Below are 14,365 nucleotides of genomic sequence, written 5' to 3'. Positions count from 1 at the left end.
CATAAAGGCAAATTAAATGCGCCCTTGACGACAGTCATAATATAGGGCGTGGAAGTAACAGAGGTCCAAGAGATGAAGATCCTGTGGCTCAGGCTGCAAACAAGCTTTGGAAACGCGCCAACAATCAACAAACTCAAATGGACGGTCCACCAAACAGCCAGACTAATACAAGGACATACTAATAGCAAATGAGGCATGAAAGAACTCGACCTCTTCAGACTCGGACGCCTTCATCATAAGCAGGATTACATACTCCGTGCCATACTTAAAACTCCGAAGAGATGAGGTGGAGACAGTCCACGCCATCATTAAAATGGCTTACAAAACAGCCATGGGCCTGGTTTGCTCAACTTCCAACAAAGAGCTACTCAAACTCGGGGTCCACAAAACCTACAAGCGACTCAAAGAAGCAGAACGAACTGCCCAAATAAGGCGTCTGTCTAGCACACCCGCTCGTAGGGGAATACTTGAGAGACTAGGTATTGGGGGCGAACCCCTAAAAGGCTTCCCTCGAGCTATTCCACGCGACATCCAAAAGAGGACCACCATCAAACCTCTTCCTTGGAACATGATCCTCTGTGCACATCAAGGCCAAAGAGAAACACTCGCTAAGAGCCTGCACAAGACCCCAATAAATATTTTATACATGGAGTTACACACCCCAGCATTAACCCAGCAAGACTGGTTATGGCGGAAACGGTTTCTACATCCAGACTGCTAGTTGCGGAGGAGGCCGCTATCGCTGTAGCCATCGCCTTTACTAATGCAACTACCATAGTAAGAGACTCCAAGTTGGCGATCAGTAATTTTGCTAGAGGTAGGGTTTCCAATCCGGCCTCACAAATACTCACGAAATTAAGAGAATCTCCTCTCGTGAGAGATATCTAACAAATATGGACCCCAGCTCATGCGGGGAATCCGGGAAATGAGGCTGCCCACCAATATGCTTGAGAATTAGCTGTCTGAGCGGTGGTGCAAAATCAGGAACCAGAACCCTTTGGTGAGCCAGTCGTGTCATACCATGAACTCACCGCGCATTCTACATACATCAAAATTCATAAATAAGGATTTGAATCCCTTCTGCCGCTTTTGCGGGGAGAAAGGCAACTTCAATCATATGATTTGGGCATGCAAAGCCCGCAAACCTCCCTCAGAACTCTTGCTTTTTCCCTCTAAAGAAGCTTGGGATAAGCTAAGGTCCAGCAATAACCCCGACATTTAAAGCTGTCGAATGGGCCAGCGTCGCCAAAGATCTCCACGGCCTGCGGCAAGCCAACTTCTATTCCTCCACAGTTATTCACAATAAAGTTTTATCAGCCTCAGCAGACATTTCATGCTCACATCTTCTGGTCGTAGAAACCTGCAAACCACGCATGCCTTCAGCAAAACTTGTCTGGCTACTACACTTTCTCAGGCAAGACAAATGCCGACAGCTCTCTTCTTTTTTTTTTTGTAATGCTGCAGCATTACTACCCGCATTCTTGCAAAAACTCAATGTCTGAAGCCGATGTGACCTTCAACCTTTCCAAAGGACTTCAGGTGCCCAGAAAAAAGTGGGACAGATATGGCGCCTTTCACTTCCTGTAAATCAATTATAGAATGATGGTGAAGTTCGATGCATTCAACAGAATGCAGGTTGTGTTTGACAAGGGGCGCTCAATGTACCGTGTGCAGCAGCCCTCAGGCTTTCGTACAAAGTGGGATTCATATCCAGCGTCATCGCTAATAGAAGCATTACTTTAAGAAGGTCGTATCTGTGAAGCACATACAGTGTGTGGTCTCAAAACATGGCTGCCTGATTAACACAGCAAAATAATGTTTAATAATTGAGACACAGCAAATGCAACCCTGTCAGAATGCCCTGCTGCCGCATGATATTCCATAACGAACTGAGTTAAACCGTCTGCATTTTTTTTAATTGTGAACACCAGCTTGTTGCATTCCTGCATGCAGAAATTCAAGTGTTTGTTTCTCCTTGTCATTTCTCTGACCACTTGCTTGCAGTGGGCACGCATTGGAGTGAACCTGTCCAACTTCCCCTTCAGTTTGAGCACCATCGTGTTCCACCTAGGCCTGCTCGGTGAGTGAACCACAGCAGGAATACAGCTGTGATTTCGGGAAGTTGGAAAAATTTTGAGTTGCCTGCTGCATTTGTTGCTCTCACTTATACTTGAAGGGCACATCTCTGAGGGTTTTTCGAACACTGCAATTGCATAATCACATGCCTTAAAGACCGCTACCTCCAGCTTAAAAAAAAAGGAAAAGTTTGTCATAAGCTCCAGTAGAGGTGTTCTGAAGGAGCGAAAATCGGTAAACTGAAACTAGGTCTTCAGAGAATGATGTCACTAGTATGACCTATACTGGCACAACAAGGGTTACACAGTTACTTTTGAGCAGCTCCTGTCAAGGCAAGAATTCTGCTTCGTGCTGTGTAGTTTTAATTTTCACTCAAGAATTCAAAGGGCTAGGCAGCACTGCCATTCGTTTTGAAACGGCAATCACTGCATTCTTTTGACGTAAACATCATAAGTTCAACCCAAGGGGCAGAGAAATTTTGAAATGAAATTTGATTAGCAGCAGTTTGGTGTTTTGCTCTGGGAAAATCACCACCGTAACCAGGAGGAGCCGTAGGATTGATGTTCGCTGAAAGGACAAAAATTGGATGGATCTTGAAAAAGCCCATTTGTCAGCCCCGTTGCTATGGGAAGGGGAAGAGGGAGTTTAATGTCCCAAAGCGATTCAGCCTATGAGAAACGCCATAACCATTGCGCCCAAATGCCGTAGCACCCTAACCAGTGCGCCATCGCCGCAGGGCCCCGTTGCTACTGTGGTTCCCTTCATATTGTGGAACAGTGCAAAAGAGACAAAGACTCCGCTGGGATGGCGCAGTGTTTTTGGCCTTTTTCGATGGAGGCGAAAAACAAGGTGCCCGTGTGCTGTGCGATGTCAGTGCATGCAAAAGGACCCCAGGTGGTCGAAATTTATGGAGTCCTCCACTACGGCGTCTCTCATAGCCTGAGTCGCTTTGGGACAGTAAACCCCACAAACCAAATCAAAGCAGAAGGGACAAGGAACTAAGGAAAGAGAAGATGACACGGGCATTGTCTAACAACTAAAGGTTTATTAAAAAATACAGGAACTATATAAGGTGAAAATGCGCAAAACCAAAAACAAAACATCAAGGATTGCGCTGCAAGGAAAAACTATCTCATTTCCCTGTAACGCAACGGATGGTTGCCCAGTACAGCGTACTGTGGGTTCCCTTGCTTATCCTGTAAGGCGCGTGTGTGTGCTCCTTGCCACAGCATGCGGATGTAAACCTTCGTTCTTTCTTCATACATGGAAACCACCTGTTCTCTCTCGAAACACTATGGGCATTCCTTGTTATGACGACTCCGTGGCACCTTCTTTTTTTCTCTCCCACCCATGCAGCCATATTTGGCCTGTTTGGCTACTTCTGGCTGCAGCTGAACATGTTCACCACCCTCAAGTACCTGGCTGGCCTGGGTACGGTCACCTTCATATCGGGACACGGCATGCTCACTCGGCTCTCCCAGAAGAAGTGAAGCAAGGTAAGACACTCCTTGTTCATGATCTGCCAGTACAGGACACGACCAGCTGCCAAGTTTTAGGCCTAAAGAGGCTCTAGGGGGAATTTGTTTTGCATTGTATTGTGAAAGTTTTCTTTAGAGGCCTAATGAATAGGAGGGAGGAACTAGCAATCCACACTGGGTTTGGAGTGCTAGCTGTGCAATGAGTCATAGCACATGCATAAAATTGTCACAAAATAAAGGAATAGAGCATGTAAAGGGAATTTCTTCAGTGCTCGCATGGCGTAAGGTTGCCTTGCATGTCACTAAGGTCATGTTGGCTTGGGTACGAATGGCCTAAACAATGATGTAATGCAAACAGCCTTAGTAGAAACATGTACTGTCAGTTTAGCAAATGTGGCCGCACAAATTGGCAGATGGTTTCTCTCCCAGTGAAAAGCTGTCTAGGCTCACTTGTTGCTTTTTTTGTATCAAGCCCCTTAGTACGAACCTGTGAAAAATTATGGGTTTAAGCATTTTTCATGGAGTTGTGTGCTAGCAGTCACATTCTCATTACTGGGGGACTGTCGTTGATACGGACACAAGCAGAAATGACAGTACGATAAAAAAAAGCTAATTTACCTTATCTGCATGAATGTAAATTGAGGGTGGAGCCTCGGAACTCACAAGAATTTTAGAAAGTAATATATTGCAATTATAAAGCAATGTGAAACTGCTCAGACCAACCGTAGTCAGAGGGGCACCACCAAAAAAGCACACACAAAAAAAAAAAATGTGGAATCAGTTGATATTTAAAGGCAATGCTTCAGATTCGCACCCCACAATCGAGTGAAGCTGGGCTTCCAATATGCAGCAGCAACTGCCATGATCACCATGTCAAGCTGCCCAGTCCTGTTCCTTTCCGTTGCTCCTATCAGCTTGTTCAGCGACCTGTCTGCCTCAACAATCTGCACCACTTTCTTTACAGTCGTACTATAGGCACTCTGCCCAAAGGCCACTCTGCTCTGCTTTCGAGCAGACCTTGAAAAAGCTTGAAAAAGGAATTCACGCTGTATTCTACATTCTATAACATCATTTGACACCCCTGGGGAATATTCTTTGTTCTCAGTTTTCAGTATTTAACAGTCCCTAAACGTTGTATCACGTTGGTTTGGGAGGAACACAACACACTCAATACTACACTGCAGGTGATATTTTCTTTTTTTGTGTGTAATGTATTCACATCTGAGTGTTGATTGAAAAAAAAATATTGAGTGGTTTGAGATTTTCAGCTGCAGTTTGTAAAATGAAATGGACACTGTATGATTGATTGTGGAGGGTTAAATAGTTCAAGATGAGTTTTTTGTATTTTTTTTTCAAACCATGTGGGTCATCGAAATGTTCACTGATAATGTGTAAGTTTGAAAGGTTGAACTTTGTGGCTGTTGCTTTCTTTTTTTTATTTAATTTGTTACTTATGCAGCCATTGTTTCATATTGGTAATTGTTATCTTTTATCCTATCTTAATGTGCCACCGGCCGCTTCAAAGAGGCCCTACTTATCACATATATTATGGTGAGGCAGGCCAAAAGTAAAAAAAAAAATAATGTGCATCTGCCCGTGCCCCCTACTTGTCACTGTTAACAATTCCTATTTTATGCGCAATCTCTTTTTGTGGGTTGTGGTTCTGTGTTGTCTTTGTGTTTATTTTTAACAAAGTCCCGCCAGTTTGTTGGGAAAAAGGAGACGGTTGCTATGCTGTGTCTGCTCACAACCTTCTGCAGTCTGTGCAAGGTCTTGTGGATGTATCGTAGTAAAATGGGCCTCTCCTTTCTCTAAGAAAGCTCCTCCTTGTCTGGGACGTTACTGGTTTATTCCTTTGACATCTACTTATGTCACTAAGCTGTCCGGATACCACTTTCCTTTAGCTCGTAGGTTTGGGTATTGAGGCTCTTTTCAGCCATGCGTTTACCGAGCTTTTCAGTGGCCTGGAGCACGCAAAAATAAGCAGACCTTCTTAAGACCTTGGAGTGCCCGAATCCATGTTACAGGGCAGTAATTTTTCTTTACTTCTGACTGTGCAGAATGCATTCTTTGATCCCTGATTTCACTGACAAAGAATCTAATGCAGCAAAAGTTTGTTAATTCAAGCCTTATGGTGCTGGAAAAAGAGTTTGAATTATTCAGTTTGAATTGTTGAATATCCCCTAAAAAAAAAAACTGGTAAGAACCATTTGCATAACTGTAAATGTATTTGGCAAAAAAACAGGCGACAGTCGCCTGCCAGCTTTTTAGGTAAGAACAGCTTGTTCCTGTCAATGTTTTATTGCGTGCACACTGCCGGGAGAGCCAAGGCAAAACTGGCTGAAAATGGAAAGGGCCTCCCCGGCATCCTTCACAGCACGATGGGGTGGTGGCGGTGCTCCCTGCATCACGTATGAGGCTTCACTGCATGACACGCTGAACGGCACATGATGAGCGCACATTTTTGGAGCAGCAGGAGAGCCAGGCGAATGGAAGCGTGGAAAGCGCCGATTACCGCCAATGATCATTTGAAAGCCCGTGCAACTGCGATCGGTTAGCTGGATAATGCATGTGGGGGTAACGTGAATGGTGTGAAACTCAGAAAAGCAAAACTGAAACTAAGTAGTAGATGAGGCAACCTGTGTTTCCTCTCACTTACTGTTGCGCACGCTTGAGGCACGAAGGCAGCAGTTCAGGTTTGAGGAGTGCTTTTTGGACTATAACTTACAGTTCCAACGTACCTGGACGCAGCCTCAGCAGTGCAAAATCCACAGCACCTGTCTGACACCATGGCCTTGCATGGGTATTGACTGGTACCGCAGCCGCAGTAAGACTTAGCCATACTATTCCCGAATTAGCGGGGGATAGAATTAAGGAGCATCTAGCCATATTTCTAAAGTAATGGGGGTCGAATTAACGACCATTTAGTTGTAAGTCTCGAAGGCCTTGCGAAACAAAGCAGGCAGTTGCCTCTGTAGCCGCCGATACCTGCCCTCTGGTCGCTGTACCAGTCATGGCGCCGGTTTATACCCATGCTTTCATGGTCTTGCCTGACTTAACCTTCCCTCCCCATTTTGGAGGCAATGCAGCCTCTTAACTATGCTGCCCTGCCATGGGGAAGTTTCTTTAGCCATGTGCCGAGTTCCAGGCCGCCCAGACATGGCAGCACATTATCTGTGGCAGAACCAGCTCACATTTGAATTAACAGGCTTTTTTATGCTCATACTGCTAGGAGCTTGGCCTGACCGAGTTGTACATTTTGAATTAAGGTTTGAATTAGTGAGCATTCACTGTTACTGGACATGGAAGCAGTTTGTGTGTAAATTTGTTTTTGGCAAACACACCTTGGAAAGTTTGTATACTTTGTACCCACCTTACCTTCTTGTTCGTCAGGGAAGCATAGTGGGAAATCATCTATGTATTGAAAGCAGTTAATTACTTCATTTTCTGCCTATGGTTTCAGGTTTTTTTTTTCCACTTGCCATGTCCAACAGTACCAGCATAAGTCATCATCCTATGGAAATCTCTCCACACTGTATGAGGAATTATCCTTTCTATGGCACTTACAGAGGATTCCAGATAGGTCGAGTTGGTAGATAGATAGTTCAATAGATAGTATGGCCATTTCTGCTGCTAGTGAACAGGTGTAGCACTACTGGTTTATGGTCAGAACAATTCCAGCCAGACTGGGACATTTTGAAACACAAAAAACCATCCATTGTGAAGGGCAAATGGCGCAAAAGGCAAAGACAGAATGACCACAGGACAAGCGCTGACCTACTGCTGACAGTTTATTTGATGAAAGCAACACAATTTATGGCAAAGGTGGCCAACCTATCAAGAAATGGACAAAACAAAAGCATTTGTTGGTATGTAGAATCAATGCATGCAACCTCACTATCATGTAGCTAATGCTTGCTAATGCACAACCTCGTTTCTTTCCTCATGTGGTAGGCTTCATAATCCCGTGTTAAGAAGGGCGGGTGCTTCACAAGAGTGCAAGGAAGGAAAACAGGATTTGGAGTAGCGGACATGGTCAAGGACGTTAGTAAATTTGTTAGCGTCCAAGTTATTTGCATGCTTTTTCAAACATGTATTAATGCGCCACCCCATCTGCCCAATGTATGCTTGTCCGCATGACATTGGTATTTTATAAACCCCCTCTTCAGGGCATGGCACATACATTGTTTCTTGCTTAACGCCAGGGGGTATTCCAGACTCTTTTAGTTGCTCAGCCATATTTTTCAGAAACAGTGCAAACCTGTTTAAGTTTCTTGGGTGCATAAAAAGCAATCCCTATGTCATACCTTTTTGCCACATTTTTAAGATTGCCTGATAGGCAGTGTACATAAGTTTGTTCTTTCCTTCCTTTTTTCTGGACTAGGCACCAAAGCTGAAATCTTTAAGCTTTTTGGTAATAGCCCAATAACGTAACGTCATCCAAATATCCAGATGCCTTGAGTCTTCCAATTTGTTCGTTGAAGCTCTTGATTACCATATGGTTAAAAGATTTTGATAACACAGACACCAGAGGTTTTTTAACAAAAATTGAAAAGTCATCGAGATAATAAAAAATGTGTGGCACCATTCCCAGCATGATTTCTGGAATGCCACGATCAACAAAAATATATATCTCTTAGAACTGGCGCTATTCTAGATCCAATGCGAACACCTGTTTTTTGGGTATACAGTTTTCCCTCCCATTCAACGAACGTAGCCTTCAAGTAAAAAGAGAGCAGCTCAAGGAAGCTAGCTACAGAAATACCACAGCCTCTAATAAACTGTTGTTCATCATTATTAAATGTTACACATTTTGAAATAGCACTCATCAGTTCGTTGTGCGGGAGAGAATAGTACAAATCGATAACGTTTACACTGAAGACCGCACACAACCCTGGGTTCTCATGCTTGAGAAAATTTACAACACCCTTAGAGTTCTGAACTCTGAATGGGTCAGTAATAGCCAAGGGAGCCAAATATTTCTGCAACCATTGTGCTCCAAACTGCTCCATTCTGCTCCAAAATGCAATATTGCTCCAAAACTGCTCCAAACTGGCTGCCTCAGTGTTCTGCCATCAAATTAGCAGAGCACAGAAACAAAGTCACAGCACCGGTGGAAAAGATATAATGCATCTTTCGCTGGGCTTAATGCAAATAAAAATTTTGTAAGGGAGGGAAGCATGAAGTATAATAAATATTTATTTGCAAGTAAATTTAGTATGAGCCACAGGCGACTGAAGGGAATTAATTGCGAAAAAAAATGCACTGTGCATGGGACATGGCACCTCCGATCAGCCTTTTTCGGTGAAGAGAGAAGCAAGAGCAGCAATCGAAGCAGATAGCGCAACTACTACTGTGAGCTGTTAAGAAACTTGTCCGACTGCAAAAACTGCGCGAGTTATTCTAATGGCTATGCTGTGAGAACAAGCAGGCACTTCACCATTGAGCCTCTTTGTCAGTGACAAGCTTGTCAGGCCTATGGCAGGCAGAGCCATACTTGAAGCATTATGTGTTGGTATGGCAAAGGTGTGACTAGGAAGCTTCTCAAGAGTGTTGGAAAGCCATACAGGGCCTATCGCTAAGATGTTAAAAATGAGCCCCAGCATTGCTCAAGCAAAGAATGATAGAACTATCTGCAGGAGGCAGGGAAGTGAAAATGCTGAAGGATGAAAAGGCTACCTGCCCTTCAATGCCATCTATATTTTCTGAATGCACCACTGACCAGTGCTCAGGAATTTATCAGCACAGGCATAGGATCAGAAAGAATATGCACAACATAGAGAGCGGAAATTTTGTGCCCATTAATTTGAGCTCCAAATTAGTATCGCTTCTAGAGCGTATCGATGTGGTAGACTCGACATTTCAATCTATAAAGTCAAAATAGGCAAATGTTTTAGGTCAGACTAGGTGTTCAGTTATGAAGCGCACCAGCAAGCTTTCCTTTTGCTGATAATCTATTCCAAGTTGTTGGCCGTTTGTCTTGTCAGAGGTGGATGCGAAGTTGAAAAGTCATAGACCTTGCATAAAAAAAGAGTCAGATTGAAGATTTTGTATTTCAGAAAGAGAAAATTGCAATTATCAAAGGCATTTGACCTTAGAAACCTGCTCCAAAACATAATTCAAATTCTCCAAAATGCTTGTTTCATTGCTCCAAAGCTGCTCCAAAATTTACATTATTACTGCTCCCAAAGCTGCTCCAAAATGCTCAAGCCTGCTTGCACCCCTGATATTGCCAAGTACTACTCTGTCACAACAGCTCAAAACTGCCTCCTTTGTGTGACTTTGCTGTGAATACTTTTAAACTGAGGCCTTTCGCCTTAATAACACCTTCTTTAAGCCATTTCAAATTGAAACCTTCCAGCAAGTGCAGAGCTCTGCTTTTACCCTTCCTGGTTTTCTCAAAACTGGGACAAAGTTCTGCACAGCTTTCCACCTTCGAAGAAAACATTGTTTTCAGAAGGACTACGAAACACCCTTCATTATCAGCTGTCAACAGCCCCAAGTTGTTTGAATATAGGAAATCAACCACAGAACCATATTCCTGCCTATATTTTCCATAGACTGCCTACTCTCTCCATAAATTGTGTTGCTTTCATCGAATAAACTGTCAGCTGCGAGTCAGCGCTCGTCCTGTGGTTCTTCTGCTCGTGTCTGTCTTTCGCGGTGTTTTCCCTTCACTATGTTTCACCAACTCGCCCGTTTTGCTATAAATTCAAAATTTTATGTATCATTGGCGTTGGTCTCGAATAGCTTAATTCTGTACCCAGCAAGTTTTGAAAATGCTGAAAAATAGAGTCGTCTTCACCGCTGGCCAACCTGCTCCGGTGGCGCAGTGGTTAGGGCATTCAACGGCTGCACCCAAGGATGCAGGATCGAATCCTGGACGCACAAGCTTTTTTTCAGTGAAGGTGACGTCACTGACCCATGTGATGTCAGTGCATGTTAAAGAACCTGAGGTGGTCAAAATCGAAGCCCTACGCTATGGCGCCTCATAGCCCAAGTCACTTTGGAACGTTAAACCTTATTAAAGGCCCACTGTCCACCCTCTAGTCAAAAATATTTTCTTCCCCGGTGACTGTGAAACTTCGCCCCCAGAATGCAAGGCTGCAAATTTTTTTTTTAAAGAGTAATAACGCAGTTACAGCCACCACAATCACCCGATTCTGTCGTGTTTCTCACCTCCCGTTCCCTCGCAAAGGTTTTTCACTCTCCTGCCCAGTCGTCTAGCCTCCGCAAGGCAAATTCCCCTTCCTCCGCGTTTGGCGGGAGGTGGGGCGTGGCACTCTGCGTGCGCGAAAAAAAAAAAAAAAACTGGCGAGGAAGCGCGCCGAAGCGCGCAGCGAGCGATAGACACCCATCCTTCACCCTCAGACAGCAAGACGACGGACCAATGGATGTCGTATTCGACAAATACGTCATAGCTGTGGCTCAGCGGGCCAGCGCTGGGAACGGGGAAGCTGGCTTTCCAAAGGAGAAGATGAGAGAGCTTTGATTTGTATTTTCGTTGCTGTGTGGCGCGTGTGTCACTGTAGCATAATTTTGCACAGACTGTCTCCGGTACCTGATCGAAACACTGGGCTCCTTTGCTTAAAAGGTCCTTCCCTGGACAGTGGCCCTTTAACCAAACCATTCTGAGTTAGCTGTAGTTGTCCATCTGCAGCCACCCCATCCACTTCCAGGTTTCATCATCCCACCAGATTCATTCTTGCCTCCACTGAGTTTTTCTTTCTTGATATTCAGTCTGCTGCCCTGAGAGGCCATTGGTTATCTGTTTGCCTTGCTATACGTCCCGTGAAAGAGACTGCTGTGTAACAAAATCACATAGATACTTTTCCGGCAATACAGCCATAATTACTTGCATTGAGTGCTGCTTTGTTAATCATCTTTTGTGTTTTGTATGTTCTCTTTGCAGGTGTTCTTTATGGGAAGCCAACATAGACAAGGGACAAGGAAGACTTCATTCCTTTTTTTTTCTTCCCCTTTACATACCTTAAACTTAAAAGTGCCATGGACTGTGCACTTGTGGGGACTACAGAGGTGCATGTGACGTGTGCGAGGACATTTTCATTCCACAGGTCTGTTTCATAGATGTATGGCTGCACCCTTCTTTTTTTTTTTTTTTTTTTTGTATAGTACAGAGGTTTTTGTGCTCTGTGAATGGAGTGCAATTGTTTTGTTGTTTTTTTTTACATGTCAGTGTGTCTGCAGCTTGCGCAGTAAACGTTTGGTTGTTCTGTTCCTTATACATTCACTTCTTTGTCTGGCATGTTCAAGACCTGTAATAAAAACTTCTCAGATGCTGCGAGCTTTGACCTTGGTGTGTGTTATTCTGCCGGTCGTGGTACTGGCTAAATAAATAACTAGGAAGGGCAAATAGCACGGTAATGAGTTTGACAGACCTTTACCTCATTTTTGTTTCATTTAGCCTGCTTTGGCATCATCCCAGTAATTTCTAATAAACAGCTAGCATTTCCTGGAGCCAGTGAATTGTCCCATTACTGGAAATTGCTGGAATTTTCTAAGTTGAATTTTCTGAATCCAGCTTTATAGTCTTTCTGCACGCACACAAGGGATGCCCAGTGAAGTCCACAAATAATATACACAGGAAGTTTCTAACGTGAAACCAGTCGGCAATGCAAGGAAAGTTCAGTGGGGCGCATGTTGCATGAACGAGCAGATGTGCGGTACAAGCTACATCTCGCTACCAGGGCCCGTATTCCGAGTTTGCGTCGTTATAGTGAACTGTAGTGCCGCTATCTCACAAACCTCGAGTAATCTGATTGGTGGAAACCCCGGAATATAATGTGGCCACCACTTCCGGTTTCGTATTGGCAACACCCAGTTCCGGCGTTTCTACCAATCAGAGTCATTGTCTTATGCCTACTCTCGCGAAGCACACGCGCTTGGCGGCAAGCGCATGGCAATCGCCTGATCGTCGAAGTGCATCCAAGTGAACGGTGGCTAACAAACTAGATCGTGTTCAAAATATAAAAACACTCCTCAGTTAGAATTCTCGTCACGGTAAGAGGAGCCGACGTTTTTCAAAGTGAAACTAAGTGCAGTTTGACATAAATCATAAACGTTGCTGAAATGTAGCATCGGCGGGACGTGCCGCACGTAAAGAGTCCACGTGTTACGCTGGACGACGACTGCCTTATTTAAAAAAAAAAAAAAAGGGGGGGGGGGGGGGGGGGGGTAATTATGAAGCTAGTCACGCTCAATACGCATTGCGCATTTCAGAGCAGACTGAAACCGCAACTAGCATTGCAACTGGTCAACTGGATTAACATCACGTGATTGCTTCACACTCGTGCTCCCTCTGTTCGGTCATAATTACTCATCAAATTTTGGCTCGATAAAATATTATGCTTTAAAATTTACTGTTCATTTTACGCACTAAGACTGTACAGAATTATTTTCTCTCAAGTGACGTTTTGTTGAACGGCGTCCAATCGCCGGATAGTTAAATACCGCCATTGCCGCCTCGTGGTCTCCTTTTAATCTCGACGAGGGAGGCCGTCTTTTGTGGTCTCTGCGCCGACCGTGTAAGTTGCTCAATACGTCTTCTCCGTTTCGATTTACCGCGTCACCTGTGCCAGGATAGTGATTTCATTGCCTGACCTACCGTTTTTTACCACAACTAGCATCTTGCGCGAATTTGTAAGGTCAGCGAGTTTCAATGGAGCGAACCCTAACTTAGCGCGCTAAATCGCACTACAAAGCAAATGCCTCTCCGCGTCTCGTGGGGTCTTTTTTGCTGCAGTTGTACTTTTTCTCTCGATGTCTGCCTGGTACTTTCATTTTGGACGCGTGAGAAAGTTTAGAAAGGCTGGCGCCGCGTTTTAGCTACTAGAAATTTAATGAAATGCCGATTGTCGCTAAATCATATGCCCAACTTCGACTCGCCAGTGCATCTCATTCGTCGGCCGTTGTGACCGGCTTGTGTGTGTGAATCGCCCCTTGAACTGATTTTAAGAAGTTTACTCGAGAGGTCCGCTCCTCTTCCTCATAACAGCAAAAGGCCTCAAATTTGGCCGCCGCCTCTACTTTCCACCACGTGGAGTTACGTTGTAGGCGCGTCTTCCAACGTCTGACAAACGCGCTGCTTTTCTTATCGGCCGCAACGACTAGTTTTTTTTTTTCTTCCGAACTCTCGTAAGTAGTGACAAGGACTTAGAGCTACTTGCGTGGAATCTTTTTCACTGTTTCCCGCTTTCAGCACTAGCGGGCCGTGCGTTGTCGCGGCAGGCGGTTCTTGGCCGCTGTGTCAGGTTACGTCACCGGAGCGCGATTAATGCTACTGCGTTCTTTGGGACAAGTACGAGACGGAATTTGCGCACAGCTTCCTCGTGAGCCGCGGGCTTCTTTGCCTTGTCCGGCGCATCATTCTCTTCTTTCTGTTTGCTTTTTTGCAGAACTTATTTTCACGATGGCAGAGCCTGCTCGGTGAGTTCACAGACCCTCGTTCACGACGCGGGGCGACGGAATAAAGAGCAAGATGCTGACTGCCTTTTATTGGGGAGGGCTTCTTTGTGGGGCCGGCTCTGTGCCCCGTCTGACCACTGGACCCTTTCTTTTATGTCGGCTACCTTTCGAGCCGCGAGTGCGACACGCCTTTTTCTCGGGGCAACCTGAGCTCAATGCCGCTCACGAGGACATCCGTTTTGTTTTCTTGCTTTATGTGAGCTGTAAGGGGAGACGAAAGGTAGGGGTAGGGGAGCGCGTTTGGCTTGTGAATTATTGGCTTTTTCGAAGAACCGAGCTTTCGGACTAAATAGTACCTTAAATATTTGCACTATAGCCTCTCTGGT

General features: G+C 44.8%; 2 protein-coding genes across 6 annotated transcripts in view; both read left to right on the top strand.

Annotated features, from left to right (window-relative positions):
• OstDelta (oligosaccharide transferase delta subunit) overlaps positions 1-11,859 on the top strand; it is a 51,873-nt gene extending 40,014 nt beyond the window's left edge. The window contains exons 16-18 of the mRNA XM_084602873.1: positions 2,005-2,080; positions 3,433-3,572; positions 11,467-11,859. Of these exons, the coding sequence (XP_084458999.1) occupies positions 2,005-2,080; positions 3,433-3,566 (210 nt within the window). The 3' untranslated portion in view covers positions 3,567-3,572; positions 11,467-11,859. The remainder of the gene's footprint in view (positions 1-2,004; positions 2,081-3,432; positions 3,573-11,466) is intronic.
• Positions 11,860-12,973: 1,114 nt separating this feature from the next.
• The window catches only part of LOC146193920 (nucleosome assembly protein 1-like 1), a 40,344-nt gene continuing 38,952 nt past the window's right edge, over positions 12,974-14,365 (top strand). For 4 of the 5 annotated variants that reach the window (XR_014706877.1, XR_014706878.1, XM_084602870.1 and 1 more), the window contains exons 1-2: positions 12,974-13,099; positions 13,970-14,000. Coding sequence is in view for 3 of the 5 variants with exons in the window: in XM_084602870.1 (XP_084458996.1) it covers positions 13,984-14,000 (17 nt within the window). In the remaining 2 variants the exon portion in view is untranslated. The other variant, XM_084602871.1, reaches the window with a different exon arrangement.

This window comes from Amblyomma maculatum, chromosome 4, assembly GCF_055883805.1.
Source record: "Amblyomma maculatum isolate TAMU_Amacu chromosome 4, ASM5588380v1, whole genome shotgun sequence".
NCBI classification, from domain to species: Eukaryota; Metazoa; Arthropoda; class Arachnida; order Ixodida; family Ixodidae; genus Amblyomma; species Amblyomma maculatum.
The sequence above is the reverse complement of the archived record's forward strand: the minus strand, read 5'-3'. Positions and strand labels throughout refer to the sequence as shown.